This window comes from Dermacentor variabilis, chromosome 6 (genome assembly GCF_050947875.1).
Source record: "Dermacentor variabilis isolate Ectoservices chromosome 6, ASM5094787v1, whole genome shotgun sequence".
Classification (NCBI taxonomy): domain Eukaryota; kingdom Metazoa; phylum Arthropoda; class Arachnida; order Ixodida; family Ixodidae; genus Dermacentor; species Dermacentor variabilis.
In genome coordinates, this window is record NC_134573.1 from 106,041,378 (window position 1) to 106,064,224 (window position 22,847).

A 22,847-nucleotide genomic window follows, 5' to 3' on the forward strand; every position below is an offset into this window, starting at 1 on the left:
ATATATAGAAAAATGAGAAATAGCATAAATCATTCTCTTCAACAGAAAAATGATATCCATGCAGTTATTCGTGCTAAAGAGATCATAAGCGCTGAAGAACTTCTACGGCTTTTGTGAGAAAAGGGATTACTAACACTCGCTGAAGGCCGTTCTCACTAAGAATCTTCCCGAGTGGAACATCATGCATATATGTGTTCTTGCGATGAAAATGCGTCAAGCGCACTTTGTAGTATCTGACAGATTTTGCAAGTCTAGTAAGTCATGTTTCTTAGTGCAAATGTACTGTATAGGGTGTTAGCGTTGGTTTTTGTTTTCTTTTTTTTTTCACTTTTACCAAACTGAGGCTCTCATCGATCGCTTCGTTAGCCTGACGGGTATTCGTCAGTCAAGCTGGTTGAGGCCCAATCGTGAAATTCCTCCATTTCTTTTGAACATTTGAGACGGAGTCTGTGTCAAAATTTTCGATGCTTTTTATTGGTTCCCTGTTGTGTCTTGAGGTTCATGCGCAATTCAGTGCGCCATCATGTAGCGAGTAGCGTTCATGCATATCCAGAGAGCATGCTCGGTGAACGGCTTGTCTTCGTCCTGTCGATTTTAGAAGCACTGTCACAATGGCAAACATGTGAATTATTATATTTAAGGTTTTAAAGGACTGTCTTGCTTTCTTCTAAAAGTTACATTTGTAAGAAAACACCCTTCCTCTTCGTTTTGTTTCATTACAATATTTTTTGGTACTTTTCTTGGCAAATAAATTTCAATAGACAGCACTTCTCATATCACATAGCAAATAACACAGGAGGCGAAAAACAATACAATATGAAAATGAAGAAGCAGTGTGATTACGTCACTTCATTTCGATTGCCTGGAAAGACAACGTTATTTTCATTAAGGACAGCAGTATTAATTGTGGCGCTTCTTAAAAATTCAGCGTATCTATCCTACGTAATAGCGCAAAAGCAGGGGCTGTATTATGTAACGTTTCGCTTTATAACCGCTTACCTCTGACTGTTGCGCCACTCGGATAAAGAGTGGAACGTGGTGGCGCAAGGGATCGAGACCAATCAACGAGCAGCGTTCTGCCGGAAGGCGTAATACACCTTTGCTGCTCCAGTGGGGTTCTCTTTCACCGGGGCTGAGTTTCTTAGAGCTGACGATCGCTATAAGAGTCTCGTTCCCACATCCTGCAACTTCAGGAATCTTGATGGGTCGAGAAAGCCTTCGTCAAGAAAGCTTCCCTTGATTGCGGCTTTCTTTTGTGCCATGGAAGGGAGTCTTACGCATCATTTTTCTTTACCTACAACCGTAATGGTCTTACCCCAGCATTACTGATGCGACTGTCTGACGGTTACGTATTTGCCGGTTACGACCAGTCTAATCGCTTCGTCATTCCCTACACACTGCTGAAAACGTACCGTGGCAAAAGAAGGCAGCCTGCACCGCAATTTCGTCACAGTGCCAACGCCACCAAATTTTTGTGGTTCCAGAGATTCATCTAGCTCCTCGCAAAGCCTGTGTCTTTGGAGAGCATAAAGTGCCTCTGAAACTCTTCCCCTCGCCCACGTCGAGCGCGTCCCAGCCATAAGGGTGAGAACAGATGTTCTTGAAAAAAATGTGTTGTACAAATTTTTCAAAAAGGACTATTGAAAAATTAGCGCTACCAACCGCGCCAACGCGCTAGTGCCACTGCTTGCGCGTTCGTCGTCGTCGTCTTCTTCCACAGCTGGCTCCGTTGCCGCTCATCAATCCAGCGTAGAATTTCACTTCTCTTCTGTCGTCGTAATGAGGAAGCCACGTTTACGGTGTCATGAGCCATTGCTTAAGGGGGGTATTAGCCATTCATTGCCTTACGGGATGGACACATTTAATTGCAAAGGTGATACGCGAATCTTTGTGCGTACCTATTATGACCACGATGACTATAGACCATGACAGTAAATGTGTTCACACCTTTGTTCAACATTCTGGTTAACCTCTGTGCCGTGCGCTAAACAAATTCGCTGGTCATCCCCCTTCACAGAGTTATGCGGCCTATAATCTCTTTTTTTTCCTCTCTCACTTGCAGGAGGCGTTCCGTGCGCTTATCACGGCTAAAAGGTGTTAGTAAGGTGCTTGCGAGGGTAGCCTGCTGAAAACAGATGGTGCATCTGGACGTGGTAGCTAGCCATCACTTCGTATTAGCACTACCTGCTGACCGCGCATTTTCATCCTTCCACTTATGAACATACTTGACGTAACAGTTCTCGAATGGTGCTCCGGGCATGCTTCGGGTGCCAAATACAAATCATGTAATAGATAACACGATGGCTGCTGCAAAGCTCTAGGCTCTACAGATTTTTAACATGTCGTTTGTGACTTGTAGCTCAACTCCATCATTTAATTTAATATGCCCAAAGGGGTGGGCATTTTTGTTACAAATCACAATGTTCAATTTTCTGATTCGCAAACCTCTGCTAAAACACCAGCGGCCATGTCTTTATTTTCGGACCGAGGCCTAGTAGAAAATTCTGGTTCTTGGCACATGTTACTTATGCATCGGAACTTATGTCTGCTCAGGTTCATTATAGCAGGTTTATCTGACGCACTTATTTCACAATGCATCAGAAGGTTCGCAGAATGCAGAGTTAGAAAGACGGGAGAGTTACAGAACCGCTAGGCAGGTTAAACCGAACTTCGCTGGCTATATTACGTGGGAGGAAAAGAAGACAGGAGCCCGGCAGAAGAAGCCACAAAAAGGAAACGTTACGTCGGAGGACGCTACGGTCACAGTCTAAGAGGCAAGCCTGCCATCCTTAAAACGGCTCTTTAAAGCCTTCCATGTAATTATTCAACGAGGCTAGGAAATTCCCCACAAGACTAACGGCTATGAAGATTAACGAGAGTAAAGGAAAACGCTCGTACCTTCTAAAGCGGTTAAATGTATATGCATCTAGTTGATACTGATCAAGCTGTTCTCGTCATGAGACACGATTACTGTTTTTGTAAACGCACATGCACAGCCCTCAACCACAACAAACTGCATCTGTTGAAGTCAAAGATGGAGCGCGCTGCCGTGGACCATCTGTGGTTGCCTAGCGAGTGTCAGTTGCGCGGCTAATCTTTTAGAGACGCTACTCACCTTCACTTGCATCACAGTCAGGGGCACCTGCGAACAAGCACGATTTACCTGTAAAGATTGTCCTCCGCGCCAAGCGGGGCACGACGTCGGCCCCGCGAATTATGATTACTGAAGCGGCTGGAAAGAGTAGGGTAGTACGGCTCAAGACTTCTGCGCAAGGAACAGATACCGCTATGGGGAAAAAAACGGCTGTTACGCCTCAGCGATTATTTTCCCCAACCCCTCAACCATTATTAGACACATGTTATACGAGTGCCACACACACCGAATTACAAAGTGCGTGTACGCAACCCGACTCTGATATTGATAACCTGACGAAGCAACTTTTTTACAACTCATGGGGCCATTATTGTTGCGATAGCAATTATACGGACGCTCGAAGCGCGTTTTCGCCGTCGTCATTGGCACGGCCGAGCTCTCGCAGTATAAACGCGCATGCTTGGCCAGGGCGTGGAGGGTCAGATCTCCAAACCAAACCAAATGGACGCGCTCTCACGCTGCACGCAATCGGCTCAGCCTGGGCTATAGCGCAGCGTTCTGGATTCCGCTGCCGGCATGAGCGTTGTGCGCGCGTACTTCAGCTCTTCTGCTGAGGAGCTCTGGGCAAAGCACCATCGTGACACATGTTCTCTGCCCTCAGCGCAACGGGCAGCAAACGTGAAATTATTTCTATCTAATCCTTTCATTCGGCGCTGAAGAACGCCGACGCCTTTTCTTCACTCTCATCTTGTGCGCCATCGAGATGCTGTGCCTGCTACGCCGTTGGCCGTGCTTCTGAACGCTAGCTTTATAAAACGCCTACAGCGCAACGATAAACCTTGCTATGGTTTTCAATGCTTCGCCTTCGGGCGAGGCTGACAATTTTTGCACTTCATGCAACAACAGCGCAGCGACGAAGGCACGCGTGAGAACCTGTTGGAACGTCACTATAGAGTGAAGCTATCTTCCCGCAAACATTGATTCTACCAGTGGTAATTCCTCTTTTCGTGATGCCTAATTATCCAACATTACTTCCTAACGTGCAGTTTTACTTACTCATGTATCTCATCACATTTCTCTAATAGCCTCTCTTTTTCTACGGTATTCCTGAGAAAATATTTTGGCGCCGTATAAAGTAAAATTATTATTTTCTCGGGCGCTATTATGAAAACCTATTCTAAACTATTTCTATTTCATTTTTGCCACCAGCTCTCCACGATTGTCCGAAAATGTTTCGAGCTATCCCGACTTCGCCTGTCTCTTATGCGACGTCACGAAAACGGCAAGAGCTACCATATTATATTATCATATGCGCACACGAATTGTGCATGATAAAGGGGATCAAAATAAAATAATTATTTACGATTTTACGCCTTTTTCGCCGTTATTCCTCCGCTATTGGTCAAACATGTTCGGGCCGCGCCCACTTCGCCTGTCCGTTACGCGACGTCACAGAACTACGAAAGCCCATCCGCTCAATGTGACATGGGGCGCTATAAAGTAAATCTATTCCAAACATTTCTATTCCAATTCTGCAATCAGCCCTCCGTGATTGGCGAAAACCTTTATTGGACCACCCCCACTTCACCTGTCTGTCACGCAACGTCACGAAAACTGCGATAGCTCTCCCCATCTGATATGACTAATACGATATGATATGATTGTTCATGGTTTGGCCGAACAAAAGAAAAATTGTTATTTCCGATTCGACGCCTTTTCGCCATTAGCCCTCCGCTATTGGTCCAAGCTTTTCTGGCTGCACTCACTTCACCTGCCTGTCACGCGACGTCACAAAACCGCAAGAACTCAATGCGTCAAAGTGACGTGTGCGTGTTAAAGATGCATTAATATGCCGAACGAAACTGAATTTCCTTCTGAATAGCCGCAGGCTGCCCCGTTCTGAAAGGAATAAAAGTTAGTTGGCGCCGATCGTTCCGGCACTGGCTACTTGCACCTGCCGGAGCGCATGGGTTTATTTGCGTATAATAAAGCTTTTTGCGTGGTCGTGTAACGTTTTCGAGCATTTTCGGCACACTTACGACCTTATTCCGCCAACTGTTCTTCTTTGCTGAGGATCCGTTTTAGCGTCATTCTTAAGCTTCCGTAGCATGCCGCGGCGATTTTCGACCAGCCACCTCAAGCTAAGTAAGGGAAAGCGAGCCAATCGCAGACGCCGGCACCACCCTCTTGATGCGGTTATCGATTTTCAGTGCACTGGCTCGGCCACATTGAATCCCTCGCCACTTGAGCGTGTTCCTCGCCTCTTGTCAGCGAATTAGTTAAGACAAGCCGCTCAGTGTATGCAATGTTATTCGTTTTTCAAGGAAACAAAAGTGACCTCCCATGAACGAGGAGAGCGTTTGATTGATCTGTTCAGACAACACTGCGGACGACCATCCGATGCTTCCGTCAGCGGTTGCGCAAATTTGATGACAGGAGAATGGAATAAAAGATATTAGAATAGTTTTACGTTATAGGGCCCACGCACTCGTAAAGGCACATTAATATGCTGAACAAAACTGAACTTTTGATGATATCTGAACAATGTCAGATATCATCTATATGTTTCATATATATTATGTGTGTGTTTTTCCATGCCGAATACAATCAGGTCCAAAGCCTTTGTCAAGCTGCTGGAAAGCAGCTTCTTGCTCCAGTCCTGGCATTTCGTCTTCTTTGTAAGAATTGAATGCCAAATAAACTTCCCCGTTCCTAAAGGAATAAAAGATCGCTGCCCGTCGATCACTTACGCACTGGCTACTGGAGGCTGCCGGGGAGCATGGATTTTTTATGCGTATTATAAATAATTTTCCCTGGCAATATTACATTGTCAAACCTTTTGGGAACATACGAACTCGCTCTGCCAATTTCTTGCTGAGAATCTGACTTAATAGAAGTTTTAACCTTGCTTTGCACGCCGTTTTGATTTGCGACTGGCCGCCGCAAGCCAAACAATGGGAAGCCGACCAATCGCATTCACTGGCACAGCCCTTGTAAGCCGGTTATCAGTTACTCTAAGCTAGCTCGAACTCACCGAAAGCCGCTCCACTTCTGCGCACTCCTCGTCTCTTGCTAGCGCATTTGAGAAAAGAACTTGTCAATTTATACAGGGGTATTTGCTTTCAAAGCGAAGAACAAGTCGCCTTCTATAAACGAGAGGAGCCTTTGATTGGGTTGTTCAAAACAATGCTTCGCGTCGCCGCCCGACTGTTTTATCAGTGGTTGCGTAAATTTGATCTTAGTAGTTCGGAATAAACTCAGAATGGAACAGATTTATGTTATAGGGCGTCCGGTTCCATTCCGATCTCCTGACGTCAAACTTAATTATCCATCGATACGGGCATCGGGCCGTTACCGCACCGTTGTTTGAACAGCCCAATCCGACGATCCCTTCGTTTATAGAACGTCACTGTTGTGTACTTTGAAAGCGAATAGCATTGCCTACCTCGGGAAATCTTCTTATCTAATTGGCTGAGGAGAGGCGATGAGCCCGTAGAAGGGGAGAGAGTTTCGCTAGGGCCGCACTAGCGTGGTGAAAGTAAATAATATGGCAGGAGATTGCTGCCGGCATCAACGATTGGTCCGCTTCCCCTTGCTTAACATGGGTTGCCTGGTCTAATATCATGGCGGCAGGCAAAATGACTTAAAAATGAAGCTAGAACGGTTTCTCAGCGAAGAATCGTTGGCAGAGCAATGTCGAATTCGTACCGAAAAGGGTTGGACAGTGTTATACTGCGAATCAAAACTTTTTATTATACGCGAAGAAATTCATTCTAGCCGGCTGCTTTGAGTTGCCAGCACCAGAGGGACCGGCGGGTTGCCATGTTGTATTGCTTTTGGAATGGCGTATCCCTCCGGATATTCAGGTAAATATCCAGTTTTCTTCGGCTTATTAATACATCTGTAGTGCGTGATGAGTTTTCGCAGTTCTGTGACGTCGCGTGAGAGACACGCGAAGCGGTGCAACCCTAACAAATTTCGGCCAATAGCGGAAGGCTAATGGCTTTTATGACGTAGCGTGACAGATGAACTTTTATGACGTAGCGTGACAGAAAATTTTCGACCAATCGTGGAGGGTTCATGGGAGAAATAGAATAGGAACAGATAGAAATAGCCTTATATTATAGCGACCTAGGTACACTTCATAGAGCCTGTGTATGTGAACCTGTACTCTAATCTTGTATTGCTTTTTCTTCCTCGTAATCTTTGTAAAATGCCATATAAACCACTCTTCTGTTTTTTCCTTAAAAGCCACGGGGGGTATCAGATAAGTAAATAAATAAATAAACATTCAGTGCGCAACGCCATATTCGACATATTTTTGTCCTTTCCTTTTTTATTGTTTCGTTTCTTTGATGCACCCACGCAAATAAAATGTAAATGAAATTACGCTTCTTCAGAAGCGTATTCTGGTTCCTCGCATGGACCAACGAATTTTTTTATATCGCTGGTAATCACTTAAGGGCACAGAATATATAAGTTTCAATGCTTGAGAGTGACGGATGTGTGGCGTGCGCGTTCTCACGCACTTCCTTACAAAAAAGTAACTAATCTTTACTACACTATAATTATTCCTGTGCGTAACGAGAGCAGACTGATAACACACATTTTACACACACTTTGAATTTAGCTTGTTTGGCGGTAACTGTTAGATAGCTGTAACAGTATCATGATCATATGCTTCGGTACTTACCTGTCATAGTTATTAGATAAATAGCTTTCCTGCACTGTATTATGAACGTGAAATTGACATGAAAAGACGACACAAGCGATTGTATGGCCTTACATTAATATGTATATATACTATATTGTGGTGGTCTCGCACTGCATTTCACTGTAGCTGCTCCTGCTGTTTTCATTTCATTTACTTATTTTTCTGAAAATGCCCAAGAACAGCTTTACGCCTCTGACTGGTGCACTGGTGTTATACAAAGAAAATTAAACCGAAAAACAAAACAGACTATCTAAAACAACAGTGATACAAAATGCAACAAAAGATGAATTAATCAAAGGACAGAAGTTAGATAATGAGCAAATAGTAGAACCGAATATATCATGGTTATGACACATGTTGTTTTGTTGTGTTACAAGACGTCTCATACCATTAGAGGTGCAAGAGGAATTCACGTAGAAAATGCTAAGATTAGGCAAGTTAGGGCGAAGCACACAGAACGTTGCATGTGAGAGTAACCGCGGACAGCAGAAGTGGTTGCGAATTAGTTTACGCAATAATAAGTAATCACAGTACTTCCGCCTTATTTCTAGGGGTCTAAAATTAAACATGCACAGTACACGCTCATAAGCATAAAACACACGGCGTCCTAGAAGTCAATTGCACAGGATATGAATGAAACGACGCTGAACACATTCAATTTTCGGAACATTGGCAAATTAATACAGTTTCATACAACAGAACCAAACTCTAACTTCGTGCGGACAAAAGAAGAATAGAAGAGAATAACGCAGTTTACATTCGTAAACTGTTTAGTCATTCTTGATATGAGGCCTAAGTTTTTGTGGGATGCCTTAACGATGCTTCAAACATGTTTTTCAAAAGTTAGCCGGGAGTCAACCAATATTCCTAAGTCCCGCGTAAAACTCGCTCTTTTCAAAGGAGTATTGTCAAGTAAGTATTCGTACAGTATAATGTGGATTTTGCGATCAAAGAAAACAATACGTGTGTTAGTTGGATTAATACGCAAAAGTTGTAAGTACACCACTTCGCAAAGAAATTACCATCTTTCTATAATAATTCATCCTGGTCTGATTCTGATTCACGGTAAATTTTATTATCGACAGCGTATAAAAGGAGACGTGAATAACTTCGAACACGCCCCATCAGCAGGTGGTTTAGAGCGGATGGTAGGAGTGCGGGAGAAGAGTTACAGGCGATGTCAAAAAGCATGCTTGGCTTCGGGGGAGCGTATATAGTCACAATGCCTCCTGGAGCTCCGTGAAAGTCGCCAACGCCCTGTCCCCGCAAAATCATTGCGGAAGCTGTAGTGCTTGCCTTTCTACTCACGCGTAACAGCCCGGAGAGGGAGTATAGAGAGAAGAAACAGTGTGTGGGTACAACCGCGCGCCCTACCCATTCATTCACGGACGCAGTCGCAAAGCCAATCAACAACTTTACCACCCTTCGCTCGTGGCAGCTCGTCTACATGGCGCGGGACAGCGGCAACGTGACGTCACGAAGCATGCGACGTCACGAAGCATGCGTCGTTAATAAAGCAAGGCCTACTACTAAACGCGGCTACAGTTGAGAACTAAGGGAATTAATGTTAGTTCAAGGTACGGATTGCTACATTCCCGCTATTCACGAAAAGTAAGCGTCGTGTAAATTTGTACTGTGGAGAAATGATGCAGGGCGTGCAGACGCCCAGCACTCAAGTACCGCAGCTTCAAGACGGCACTACGCAAACGGCTGCCCACCAAATCAGCACTTCTGTTCCCGACGCGATGTCTTAGCGGCTGTGGCGTTGCTCGAGGTCGTGAGTTCGATCCCGACCGCCGCGGCCGCATTTCGATGGGGGCGAAATGCAAAAGCGCTCGTCTACTTAGATTTATTTGGTGCACTTTACAGAACCACAGGCGGTCCTAAATATTTTGGAGTCACCCGCTACGGCGTGCCCGAAAATTAGATTGTGGTTTTGGGACCCAAATCACCTTAATTTGTTTAAAGCTAGACACTTCTGCGACAGTGCGATGCGCCGTGTGGTCCACTGGCAGTGATAACCTTCTCGCAGGCTATGAACAATGGCCCTAAACAACGCCTCAAACAAACCCGTCTCGCGGTGTGTTCTGTGCACTACATGGATGAACACAAGTGGTGCAAGCATAGGGAAAGTCACCTCACCACTCTTATATTGTATCAAGAGCTCAATAAGTTAAACAATCGCCAGCAACATCACCGCCAATACCGTCAATTAACGCAAACACTAAAGAAACGCTTACGTCGATTCCCGCAGTGCGGGGAAATTTCGCAATTTTTTTATTCACACGGGCAGCACTGGGCTTGTGTAATAGCTTGTAAATTTGTGGCTTGCGTCACCACTTCTGAAGTACTTGCTGAAACTTGTTTTTGTGCGCTTTTTGCATCACCATGGCGTTGTTCTCCTCAGAGTTTTGGAGCAGAGAAGTAACCGGCGTCAACATCTCCTTACATACATTTAATTTTTTAAAAACGACGGCACAAAAGTGCTAATTATACTATCTGTTTTATTACGTTTTCCCGCCTAAAACACAGCCCAGTAAGACTATGAACGTGTGACAACTAGCCCCGGTTATTCAATGTTGAACGTTAACGTGTGGCTGAAGTAACGGTTGTCGAGTACTCACGTTGTTGTTGAGCATAGGCCAAGCATCGGTGCACATGTCGGCAATGCTGTCCACCACATCACGCCCCTTGAAAAAACGCTTGTACTTAGATTTGAGTAGGGTAACCACCTGCATGAAAAGGGAGGACCACACGAACGCACGATGTTCAAAAAATGACACCTTACGGTAAAACTATTTAGCAAGAAATAATATGTTGGCGCTGTAAATCCAGCAATATAAAATTGATATTCGAGCTGTTTAGACTATGCATTAGAGCTTGAATGAGCCTATAAATGAAGTCAACAAGTCAAAAGTTGTTAGCGCTGGCGCGGCTGGCGACATAATTCTGCAGACTGAGTCAGTTATGGCAGCAAACTAGCATGACACTGGCACAATAAAACTATGCTGCGGTCCGAAAAATCTCTGAAGAAACGAAACGTGGGTGAGTTGCACGAATACATCATTGGCCTACCAGCCCGCGAAGGTGACAAGGACAAAAAGAAAACCAGACAAGCATCATCCTGATCTTGTAACGCTTGTCCTGTCGTTTTGAAGCAAGGCTTTTTCTGCCTCTTCCTTCGACTTTTCCGCTGACACCGCTGCCGCTGCTGCTCCTGCTCCTGTCGTCATCGCCGTCGTCTTGCATGCAACGTCGGGAGGTGCTTCATAGGTTGTATATACATGGCAGGAGCACGGCAGAGAGGAAAAGTTACGAGAGAAACTCGTTTGAGCCTTTCAATGACGCCACCACAATGCCCTCTGGAACTCTCCAGGCGTCGTAACAATGCCGTATCGACGGCTCTAATTATCCGTGACTTCTGCAAACTCATTGGAGAACCTGCATTCCTTACCTTTGTACTATCGTGCAACAGTCCAGCGGGAGGTAGGTATAATGGTGTAAAGGAGGTAGGGAGAGGAGGCAGATGGGTAGAACCGACACAGCCACGAATTGACAGCCTTGCCACTTCGAAGTGGGAAGGCTGTCAAAAAGCCACAGGCTGCGTGGCACACGAAGCACAGTCACGGAGTAAGCTGAAGAAGCGGCTCCATAGAAGACCATCCTAAACTGCTCCCGATGTAGCGAAGCTCCCGGGCCTCATTTTCTGCTCCACGCCTATGAGGCTCTTCGCGGCGAAGCTGTCGTGCCTGATTTTCGGCAGCGCGCACTTCAAGGTCTTGTCCACGAAGCTGCCGGGCCGCCTTTTAGGCAGCGTGCAGTTGAGGGTCTTGGCTGCGAAACTGCCGGTCCGAATCTTGGGCAGCACGTGCGTGAGGATCTTCGTGACGAAGTCTCTTTGCGTCGTTTTCAAAAGAACGAACTGAACTGTCCCTCCGGCGTTGACGGCGAGATGCCGCTTGTCCTGCTCTCTGCACCGCGGTCTGCTGAGCCCGATGTTGCCTGGTTACAGCCGCACGCGTAGCTCTACGATTCTGTACTTCAGCAGGGATCTGTATCTTGCGCGAAGGCACCATAACCTCTACCAAAGTGTAAACACAAGTATCGAGACTACGCTGGGCACATGTCATATCCCTTGACACGTGTTACGATAAGATGCAACTGCTACGTGTCGTGACATCTGCAACTACAATGCACGTATCGACATTACGCGGCGCCCATCTCACATCGCGTGACAAGTGATACGATAGGATGCAACTGCTACGTGGCGTGCCACCTGGTGGAATAATATGCAACTGCAACACAAATTGCGCACGTGTAGGCGCTACGCGGCGGGCATCTCACATAGCGTGGCTCCTCGCGTGCTACAACGCCTGTATAGGACATGCTTCCGCAGCCGCTAGCAAGCGCTGCCGAGGCGCAGTGGAAAAGTAGCTGACTCCCATGCAGAGGGCCCGGGTTCGATCCCTGCGTGAACTGGGTATTCTTTTTTCTCATACGTGGCGTTTGCCACGTCGGACATCGGCTGCGGCGGCGGCGGCGGCAGCGGATAACATCGTCAGCCGAAACGGCTATTGGATTGAGCCCATAACAGCTTATGCTGTAAATGATATCCTTCGTGGGGGACGGCGTTACCCCGCAGTTCTAATCAGCAGGTATCCATTCTGGGTAGCAGCACCCAACCCTGGCTCACGCCACAGTTCGCGCGATCACCGTCCTCATCTGTTTTTGACACTGGTTGCGATGTTCCCGATCACGGTGGCAGTTCCCACACTACTCATTCTGCTGCGAAGGCCACGGCACTGGCCCACGGTGGCTTGCAGCGACGGTACAGCAAGCCTGCCGGCGTGAAAAACATTGCGCATTCATGCACAAAACATGAAAGTGTCGGAGGAGGCAATGTACAAGTCGTCAAGGTATTACAGCAGCCCGAAGATCTTAAACCTGGCTGGCTACCTATATATAGGCGCATATCTGGAGAAGATGTGGCACACAAGGTAACACAGCCTACGAGTTGCCTGAGTCATTCAGGAGGCTGAAGGTTCTAAATAATTGCTAAACTTGCAGAAACTCGCCATTTCGACATATAGATCAAAGTACCACCATCCGTTTGACAATAGACGCGAGTGGTGTCGGTGCGAAGCATGAAAGACAATCTTCGCTGCATAAGCAAGGAATACGTAAGAAAGAAGCATTACTGGTCCCAGGTGCTTTTCTTATTTATTTGACAGCGTGCGGGCAATAGTGCTGACTTTCAAAAGCTAAGGGGGGGAGGGGGGCAAAGCATTCCATGACCCCCCCCAACCTTTAACATCCGGAGAGGGAAGGAGGGGGGCCAGTGCTTCCCTTGCCTCTACCCTGGTTGATAAGCCTATGAAACTGAACATACCCTGCCTTACGCCGGAACTACTAGCTTGGCTGATACACTGAGATAGTTTACTGAGTTTACGCCATCGCCAAACGAAAAGCAAACATTCCCTCACTTGCGGCGTACTGCTGCGTACGCGCTGTGTCGACAGTTGGTCGCAGAGGTGCTGGTGCCCAAGTCCTACGCACTAAACTAAACAAAGAGCGAATCGTCGGCCCTCCTGGTGTCACCAGCGTGACATATTTGCTTACTCGGGCGGAATTTGGCCCGCTGGAAACTCCAGACTGTGTCTGAAATCAAGCGCCATGCTTGAGCGCATGCAGGGCGTTAGGCACCAGGACCACGAAAGACACGCTTTTGCGTGCAGCCGTGTGCAGTTCCATCGCGTGCAGCATGGGAACTGGCACAATCGTGGTACGAGAGCCAGTTGGCCCCATTGTGCCAAAAAAGAAGAAGATGGTCGAGTATGCCACTTACATCATTCTGAAGAACCTTGTATGCGCATGTAAAAAAGTGCCTCATCATGTCCTTTCGCATATCTGGAAAGCCGTAAATTGAACAATATCAGAGCCGAGTAAATGCTCCCATTGTACGTATCAGTGACATCCCGATTCACTTTCCACTTTTTCCTTCACTATTGTTTATCTGTCTCTCCATCTTTAATTGTAATACATAGAAGGACCGCTGCCGGCATGTTTTTTTTTTCTAATGAAGTAAAAATGCGCGTTCAGCATGCTAGCTGGACTGATAACTTCAAGAAACAGTTATAATACCTTCTCAGGAAATAAATAAAACAGCAACATTATACTAACTATGGACACACCTTTAACGTCCAACAACAAAATCGAGTTTTCCTTAAAAGTAGTCTGCAGTAAAGTGCTATTCAAGCCACTACGGCAACAGTGCTGTTTTGAATCGATTATTTTATGCGTTTGTAAATGTCGGCAACTATTTCGTTAGCTTTTTCATAAATTGTAAATTGCTCATGTATTAAGTAATAAGAAATGGGCTGAAATGATCACAATGGAGCAATAAAGCAGTAAATGTCTTTGCAGATTCAACTAGAAAAAGAAACTAAACGAAACGATTGATTGGTCATTGCTATCTGACAATTTTCGTTGTGTATCACTGTATAAACTGGCACATTTTACATATATCTACCTGCGGAAAACTTCGCCATATTTATATGCTATGCGCATGCCCCAAACTACTTGGCTAATACGATTTTTATAGTACCTTGTCCTACGCCGCCCCCAACGTTGTTCACAATAAAGAAATAATAATTTATAATAAGTGTGTTCTGCAGAGACAGGATGGCCAAATACGTTCTTTGCTGACGCATCTTTTTTTTTTTGAGTTCATGACAATTTTATATATCCATATAGAATCTGAAACAGGTACTTAGCATGGAGTACAGTATTCCCAAAATATTTGGACAAACATATGTTTTCTCTCTCTTTCTTTTCAGCTAGTTTGATATGTTTAGTTTAGAAGAGAGCAAAGCTACACTACTAGTGATCCCTCATGTACTTAACATACGTATACAACGCCAGACGCGTCACCCACGAGCCGCGTCTCGCAATCTCTCAATTAGCGTGGCAGTCGCGTCGCATTTCGCTCTGCTTGCGACGTGCCGGACGAGATAGATTGTCCACGCCATCGTGACATCAAAACACTAATACAGCTGCGCTCAAATTTCGCATTAGGGAGTAGCGTAATCTTCGGTGAATTTTTCTTTTTCTTTTTGTTTTGAGCTGCTCGTACATCGCACCAGCACGCTCCGCTGTCACTTGTGGGGCTGCGCATCGCTCTATTTCTAACAGTAAACGTCTCGATCTGCTCCTACACTGTAAGGGTCTGCAATTTCAGAGCAACATTATTTTTCTGCGTACATCAATCATTAAAAATTTCCAGACGCATATCTATATTACACGGGCCTGTTTCCTTGGAAACTTTGTGAGCTTTAGTCATTTTTAGCTCTGGCTTTAATGACTCCAACACTACACAGAAAGAAGGTTCTGAGTGGTGTTGCAGAAGTCGCGGGTCACTTTTTCGTCGTGGGGTGCTCTTTTCGTCACTACGATAAAGTGGATTTTTTACAACTACTGCTCCAGCACGGCACATGTAACCGGCAAACGGAGGCCTCAGGAGAGCATCTCAGATTATAATAAAGCAGACGGCACAGGATACCTCGGCCTCTAAGAGCAGCAGAAGGTCAGAACTGGAAGCAGGGTGGTCCATTGATTGGGGCCCACCGAGCCCAGAGCGTGCCAAGGGGTGTTCGCATACAATATTGGCAGCCCGCAATTGCAAAGAACCGAACATATTGCACCTCTTGCACGCGCGAGCCTCGGCGAGCCCCAACCCACAGAACGGTCCGTGGTTCCAGTTTCGTTATCCCCGTTGCGGCTTTGGTGCCAGAGAGGATCCGCCAATGTGAAATAATGGCATGCTATACAACTGCCATGCTGTGCACGCTGTTACAACTGGTAAAACAAAAGCGATTAAGGAATATAATCAGGCCCAGCCGCAAACATGTGACGCTAAGTTCAGCGCTACCGCACCCCGCGACTTCTGAAACACCAGCCAGAACCTTGCCCACAAAGAATCCATGTCCAGGTTAATCGCAAAATACATTTTTTTTTTTGCTATTGCCCAGATTCCTCCAGGTTATCGTTCACAAACTGCGAGCAAGCTCTTATGCTATACGACGTCGCTCGCTAAAGAATTATGACTGTTATTTATACCTTTACCTGATTTAAATGGTTATTATTCTTTGTACTAGTCAGGAATCACGTCAGATCCTTGCTGAAAACGGTCTTTCCTTTGTTCCACTCACGTATATCCGTACAAAGCCTCAGCTCGCCACCGATATACCTCTGCCTGTCCTCCCATGATCGTTGCGCAGCATGTTGAGTTCTCTGCACACACACGCACACACGAGGCGGCTGCCGATGCAACAGATCGAATGTGAAACTTATACGGATGAAACATTAACAGCTAAGACGCAATAAATAGGAAAAGAAACCGAAAAGAATGGTGCGTCAGTTTTTAAAGTTATCATCATCATTAGCAGCATAATCTTGAGCCGGTATATCTCATCAGCAGGGCTAAAGCCTTTCCCAGCGAAATGCACTTACGCCTATGTTGCATCAACGGACTCTCATATCCTGTGGTTGCTAATATCTTAATCTGAACACTCCACTACATTGTCGGTCTTCCTCAACTGCGTTTTTTTATTCTTTTGTCGCCCATTGTGTTACTGAAATTGACCACCGGTTACCCGTCAAACGCATTGCTTGACCTGCCCAGCTTCCCAGTGAGGATTAACATCAACTACAATATAAACTACCCATGTTTGCCTGCTAACTCACACTGCCCTGTCTGTTTATGTTACGCCTATCATTTTATGTTCATTGCTTATTGCGTGATCCTTAACTCCTCGAGTTTCTTGGTAATTTTTCAAACTCTATCGCCATAGGCCAGTTCGTGGGAAAACTATTGGTTATAACGTTGTCTTTACATGGAGACTGCTAAGCTGTCATTCGTAAATCCAGAAAGAAGGCTGACGATACAACAGATCTTTAATTTACACGACGAATTACCTCCCACAATACGTCTTGCCGAAGTTCATGCAAACCGGCGTATGTAAGTAATCTACATCTATAGTGTGAAAACAAAAAAATGCAACTACGTGGCACATAGTTCCAAGTTTCCCGCTTGATACTTGTCTCTTCTATTCTCTAAAATAACTCTTGATTTTATAAGGGCATCGAGGGATACAACGAAAGAGAGTGCTCATCTCTTTTGCAAATGTTTTTTTTTACGTAATGTGTAAAATACTCTAGAAAACATGTCAAATGACCTCTTCAGGCCATTTTTGATCACAGTCATTATCAGTGTTTTCCAGATTAAAGAAAAACTGAAAGGTCTCGAGGCTCTTACCAAGCATTTATCTGCATATTAAAATATTTGCGTTCCCTGACTTCTACTTTCACTCTTGCTGCAATGTGGGTGTTTTATGGCAGAAAATGCCCCTGTAGCAGAATACGGCGCATAATGATTGGTGGGGTATACTTCTAGGATCAGCGGTGGACTCACTTCGGAAACCTTTTCCAGAACTCTAGCCCTTGGCTTCTAAAGTAATTCGTACGGCAGCGTCATATATACCCAAATGTCCTTGGCAGAGTAGGCAACGTTATCAAACTTCCCAAAGTATTCTGTAAATACGTTACCGCAGAGCTTCGGCAGCACCGTTATGTTCGATGCTCGCAGCGAGTCCCATACGAAGGTCGCCAGAAGCAGGAACAGGGCAGGCGCTTGCGTGCCACGCATTTTGCCCCCGTCGTGCTGTTCGGGCTGCGGCCAGGAAGAAATGATTCAAATGCGACCGCAGAAGCTTCGGTTCCCCCGTTTTTGCAGGCTCGCGCGATGTCTGCTGCCATTTGCATGAAATGCATCAGGCAGTCCAGCTGCAGCTATCGACATATGAGTCAATACCGAAACCCGGCATCAATGCTTTGTCTGGTCTCGGAAGCGGTGCCTAAATGTTTGTGCCAAGGAATCGCAGAGTTACATCTATTAGACATTATGATTGCGGCTAAACTGTCTTCGCGTCGTATTGATTTTCTGGCTCTAGTATTCTTTACTCAAGTGCTCTGACTGCAGTTCAGTCTGAAAAACACCTACCCGCGAGAAAACTGCGAAGACGTGGCAGATGACAGAACTGATTCGGAAAAGTATTTCTTTATTTTGCTCACTATCAAATTTACGGCACGTCGTCGCTCAAGAAATTACTTAACCTGGATATCTGCCGTGAGACTACACAACGAAAGAGGGAAATTTCCCAACATCCCAAGTTTATTATTATGGTCGGGCTGTTTCTATAACTTTCTGTTATTCGTTAATCCATCTAAATTATTATAGAAGCTTTCATTTATGTGTAAGAAAGCCTTCTTATACTAAAAATGCCATTATTTTCCCAATACCGGTTGAAAATTTGTTTCAAACACCTGATGAATGATCGTGTTGTAGCACTGATTATTATTATTATTATTATTATTATTATTATTATTATTATTATTATTATTATTATTATTATTATTATTATTATTATTATTATTATTATTATTATTATTATTATTATTATTATTATTAGGCAGTCAGTGGCGAGTGCGTTGCCCAAGCTAACACGTTGTATTCCAACAGGCAGTGACCTTGATGCAGCCCTCGTGATACCATGAACGCTGCTATCACGTTCATCAGTGTCGAGCATTCTGCTGACCTTGGCGACAAAAGGCCAACTCGTCTGAAAACCAGGATTCTCCGACAGGCTACTTAAGTCAGCGGACAGCGGGGATCCTTTGCAGTCCGCGGCGAGTGCGTTGCCCAAGTTAATACGCTGTATTCTAACAGGTAGCGTGTCATTTGACTGATATCTCTCGACTTTGAATTTGCCGCTGACTGCCCACTGTGTACGCCTTTCCTGCATGACAATGACGGAGTGACAAGTCACTGGCCGATGATGGCAGATTCATAACCTGCGCGAGTTGTAAATTTTCTAATCATTTGGGTCTGAACTGTTCTGGAATTGCGTCGAACACCTTTAACACAATGGGTACAGCAAAGCGAGACGTGTGGGTATGCCAAGACATGCAGAACTGAAAAAAAAAACGTACAGACGGTTCCAGCTTTCAGTCTGATGCTGTTGAACTCGATGAAAGTACGGGCGTAGAATCGGCATTGCTTTCGGAACTACAAGATATTAAACAAGTCTACAGTGCTTACCGGAGCTTTATACCAAGATTGATTCGTTGCTCCTTTTGAGAACAGAAGTGGCCACATTAACACTATAACACCAACAATCCATGAATTGGAGAACTCGGTGAATTATGTCACAACAGTACGATTCTGTTCTCGAATTAAAAGCAGCCAAGGAACAAGCGTCTTCTCAAGATGCAGAAATATCCACCCACCCTCAGAGCAGCTGTCCAGACGCAAGCCGAGCACCTAGAGGGGATACAAGCAGAACTAAATGACAGTGAACAATACAGCCACCACATGAACATGGAAATCCATGGTCTCAAGGAAGAAACATACGAAAACCTCAAGGAAGTCTTATGTAATATCACCGGAAAGCTAGAAGTCAAAAGTTTTTCCCTGTCAGAAGTTGAAACAATCCACCGTCTGCCGGGCACACTATTGCTAGGATTCTTGTGCGCTTCACTTCTATTGCATCCAGAGAAAAGTTGTTTGAAGCCCGCAGGAAGCTGTAAAATGTTTGCGAACCCGTAAAGGGCCAAACAACATTTTTCAACGACAACTTGACAAGAATTAATCGAGACCTAATCTGGCGTGCAAGAACTAGGGCAAAACAGAATGAGTACAGGTCTGCTTGGATTAGGCTTGGCAAGATTTATGCGAAAAAGACCGAAAACTTGACCCTTCTTCGAATAACCAGACCGGCGGGATTAGATCAAATTATGTACTATGGCCAACGCCTGCAGCCAGATCCCAAACATTAAGTCTTTTAAGGACACATTTGGTAACAGCTCAGATAATGAATTTACTGTCGTAAACACTAATATATCAGAAGCTTTCGAAAACACTGGGAAGAATTTAAGCTAGTTGCCACATCGGGAACAGGATTTGTTGACGTATTCGTCTAGACAAAAATCAATGCTTCAGATGCGCGCATGCATGCGTTTTCAGTGCTACGCTATCAATGCCGTTTTGTGACGTGGCTTCACCGACGAGGGGGCGGGATCGCTATCTTTATTAGAGATACGTTTGATGTTGCATCCAATGTCGTGAACTTCGTTCATGCGGAATGCGTAGCGCTGACGGTATCTTGCGGTGCTCGATCTTTAAGGTTGCTAGCTCTGTATCGGCCACCTTCCAACAGTGTTGCCCGTTTTCTTCTGGAACTTGAAGAAACGTTGATCTAATGGAATTCAGTGGAAGAATTATGTTTAGTCGGAGACATAAATATAAATACCCTATGTTCCACAGTAGGCTCTCTTCCGATTACTTGTCCCTCTCATCCTCGTACGGTATTGCTAATACTATAACCGTTCCCACCCGAGAAGAAATAGTTGATCACCATGTAACAATGTCATGTTTAGACCACATCGCTTAACACGCTCCTAACCACTCCTTTGCTTCTTGTGTTATTTTGCAACGTTTCACGGATCACTATGTCGTCGCTTGTCGTGCGTCTCCATCTTCTCCAATGCCAACTGTTCGTCAAACCACCACACCCAATAACTCAATTTACATCCCTATAACCGACCAGAGGGTATTCGACAACCTCATTAACAGCTTTAATTGGATGGCTGTAACTGAGTCAAATTCACCGCAGAAGGTGTATAGTATCTTTTGCGACCAAATAAAAGAGTTTCAAAACATTTCTAAGCGCGTTGTTATACAGAAACGTAGAAAGGATTATAATTGGTTGACCGCGGACATAATGCGTGCCATTTCTTGCAGAGACCTGCTCTGGAAACGGTGTAAACATGCCTCAAAAAATAAAAACCGACGTCTCGAGTACAAAGCCGCAAGAAATAGGCTGGCTGCTTTGATAAGATACACAAAGCGCGAGTACTTTCTTGAAAATTTTCAGCAGTCATCGAGGAATGCCGCAAGAACATGGTCACTGATAAATTATCTTCGTGGCAAAAATGCCTCAAACATGTTCCCAATTTCTTTTTTTCCAGGCGAATCAGTCGAGGTCGCAGATAAATTCAATCATTTGTTTGCACTGGCTTCGAGAACGCATGTTCATGTCAGACCGTCCAATACACGCATAAAGAATCCCTTTCAGCGTCCGCATTTCTACCTAGAATTTCAGAAAGTGAACTCTATGAAACAATTTTCAGCTTTAAGCGCAGTAGACCTCCTGTAATCGACGGTATATCAGCGAATCTGCTACAAAGGAACTTTGCAGCCTTATCCGATATACACTCTTCATGTTGAACAGTTTTCTTTATACCGCGCTTCTCCCAAAAGAGCTTAAGACCGCAATCGTTAAACCACTTTTTAAATGAGGGAAAACGGGTGACATGAAAAACTATCGGCCTATTTCTATACTCTCCATACTTTCTCACATTATTGAAGAATTTCTCTTAAAATCCATGACATCTTTTGTTGAAAAATTTTCAATTTTGTCAACTCGTCAGTTTGGTCTTGTTACCGGTCGTGGCACCGTAGCCCTTCTGGAGGAGTTCTCGGATAAACTGTATTCAGCTTTTTATCAAAATCTGTTTAGCGTTGCTTTATCTTTGGACATACCTAAATTTTTCGATACAGTTCATTACGGGATTCTATTACAAAAATTATATTCCAGTGGTTTTAAGGGTCAATTTTACGATGTCCTCAAAAACTGTCTCGCAGAACGGTCACAAGTGGTTGCCTTTGATAAAAAGATAAATGCAAGTGGTAAGCTTCCACTGAAGGCCGGAGTTCCTCAAGGTTCCATTCTATCACCTCTACTTTTCAATATATTAATTAATAATTTGTCTCGGGTTGTTTCAAAATGTTCGACATTTCAATACGCTGACGACACTGTATTGTTGTCAAAGCATTTTTCGTACAACATGGCTATCTCGAATCTTCAGAATAATGTAGACAAGATAATGACTTGCTTCGCTGATAACTGTCTAAAGGTTAACGCCTTAAAAACCCAACTCGTTTGCTTCAGATCCCCTTTAAAGCTAACCGTATTCGATCCACCGATTTCCCTGCACAGTCGGAACTGTCATCCCTGTTGATGCGTGCCGGTTAACTACGTAAACTCGGTAAAATACCTGGGAGTATTCTTCAATAGCGATATGTCGTGGCATAATCAGCTATCGCACATTTGCCATAAGCTTAGGCGCGCTGCGTGGTTATTCTTTCACTTTAAATCTATCGTTCCGCTTCAAGTAAAAAAAAAACTATTGCGGATGCCTTGGCCTACAGCACTCTTCGATATGGGATTACTGTTTTTGCTTTCTGCCCCTCCCGATGGCAAAATCGTGCTGATGCTTTGTTAAAAAACGTACTAAAAAGCATAGCCTACAACACTCCTTCAATCACAAATGGTAACATCTTCTCAGCGCTTGGCCTTCCGTGCTTTTGGATTCTGTTTACGCAAACTGTGGTGCTGAGGCATTTTTGGTTCAGTGATATTAAAGTATGTTACACAGCCCCCCGAAGCCTTCGTAGTACTGCTCGCTTTGTAGTTCCGCGATCCTCAACAAGATATGCTGAAGCCGGGCGTTGTGTTTATGTGTCGAACATTCTGAACGATTTGCCAAATGAGTCATTCTCCATTACATCAAAAAAGGCATTGAAAACACCATTTATTCACTGTAACATGGTTGCCTCAACATTTGTAACAAATGCTGGTCAGCATTTCTAAAACATGTACATCTTCCAGTCTTAGTGTCGATTATTGAATCTTGCTATATGTTTTGCTCCTTGTTCGTGTTAAGCTTCCTAACTGTTAATCCTCCGGCATTGTATTGCCAGATGTCTATGGTAAAGTAAATATTGCGCACTTGTCCGCTGGTTCTTGCCGGACCAAGTCCCTCAAGCCACTTGTGGCTTTAACAGGCCCGTTTCTCGTATTATCTATTCTGAATGTAATAAAAATTTATTATTATTATTATTATTATTATTATTATTATTAT

At 44.7% G+C, this 22,847-nt stretch overlaps 1 protein-coding gene across 1 annotated transcript; it reads right to left on the reverse strand.

Annotated features, from left to right (window-relative positions):
* Positions 1-452: 452 nt before the first annotated feature.
* LOC142584311 (uncharacterized) lies at positions 453-17,547 on the reverse strand. Its single transcript, XM_075694458.1, has 5 exons — positions 17,412-17,547; positions 13,654-13,715; positions 10,433-10,540; positions 3,116-3,142; positions 453-585 (listed from the first exon to the last, which is right to left on the reverse strand). Exons 1-5 carry the CDS (start codon positions 17,509-17,511, stop codon positions 511-513), a joined length of 372 nt encoding a protein of 123 aa, XP_075550573.1. The 5' UTR covers positions 17,512-17,547; the 3' UTR covers positions 453-510.
* Positions 17,548-22,847: the final 5,300 nt, after the last annotated feature.

Coding starts and splice junctions, on each gene's coding strand:
- LOC142584311 (XM_075694458.1), bottom strand. CDS start 17,511: ATGCGTGGCACGCAAGCGCCTGCCCTGTTCCTGCTTCTGGCGACCTTC. Junction 10,541..13,653: donor ACAAGGTTCTTCAGAATGAT/GTAAGTGGCATA, acceptor CTTTTCATGCAG/GTGGTTACCCTACTCAAATC. Junction 3,143..10,432: donor GGCCTATGCTCAACAACAAC/GTGAGTACTCGA, acceptor GCTTGTTCGCAG/GTGCCCCTGACTGTGATGCA.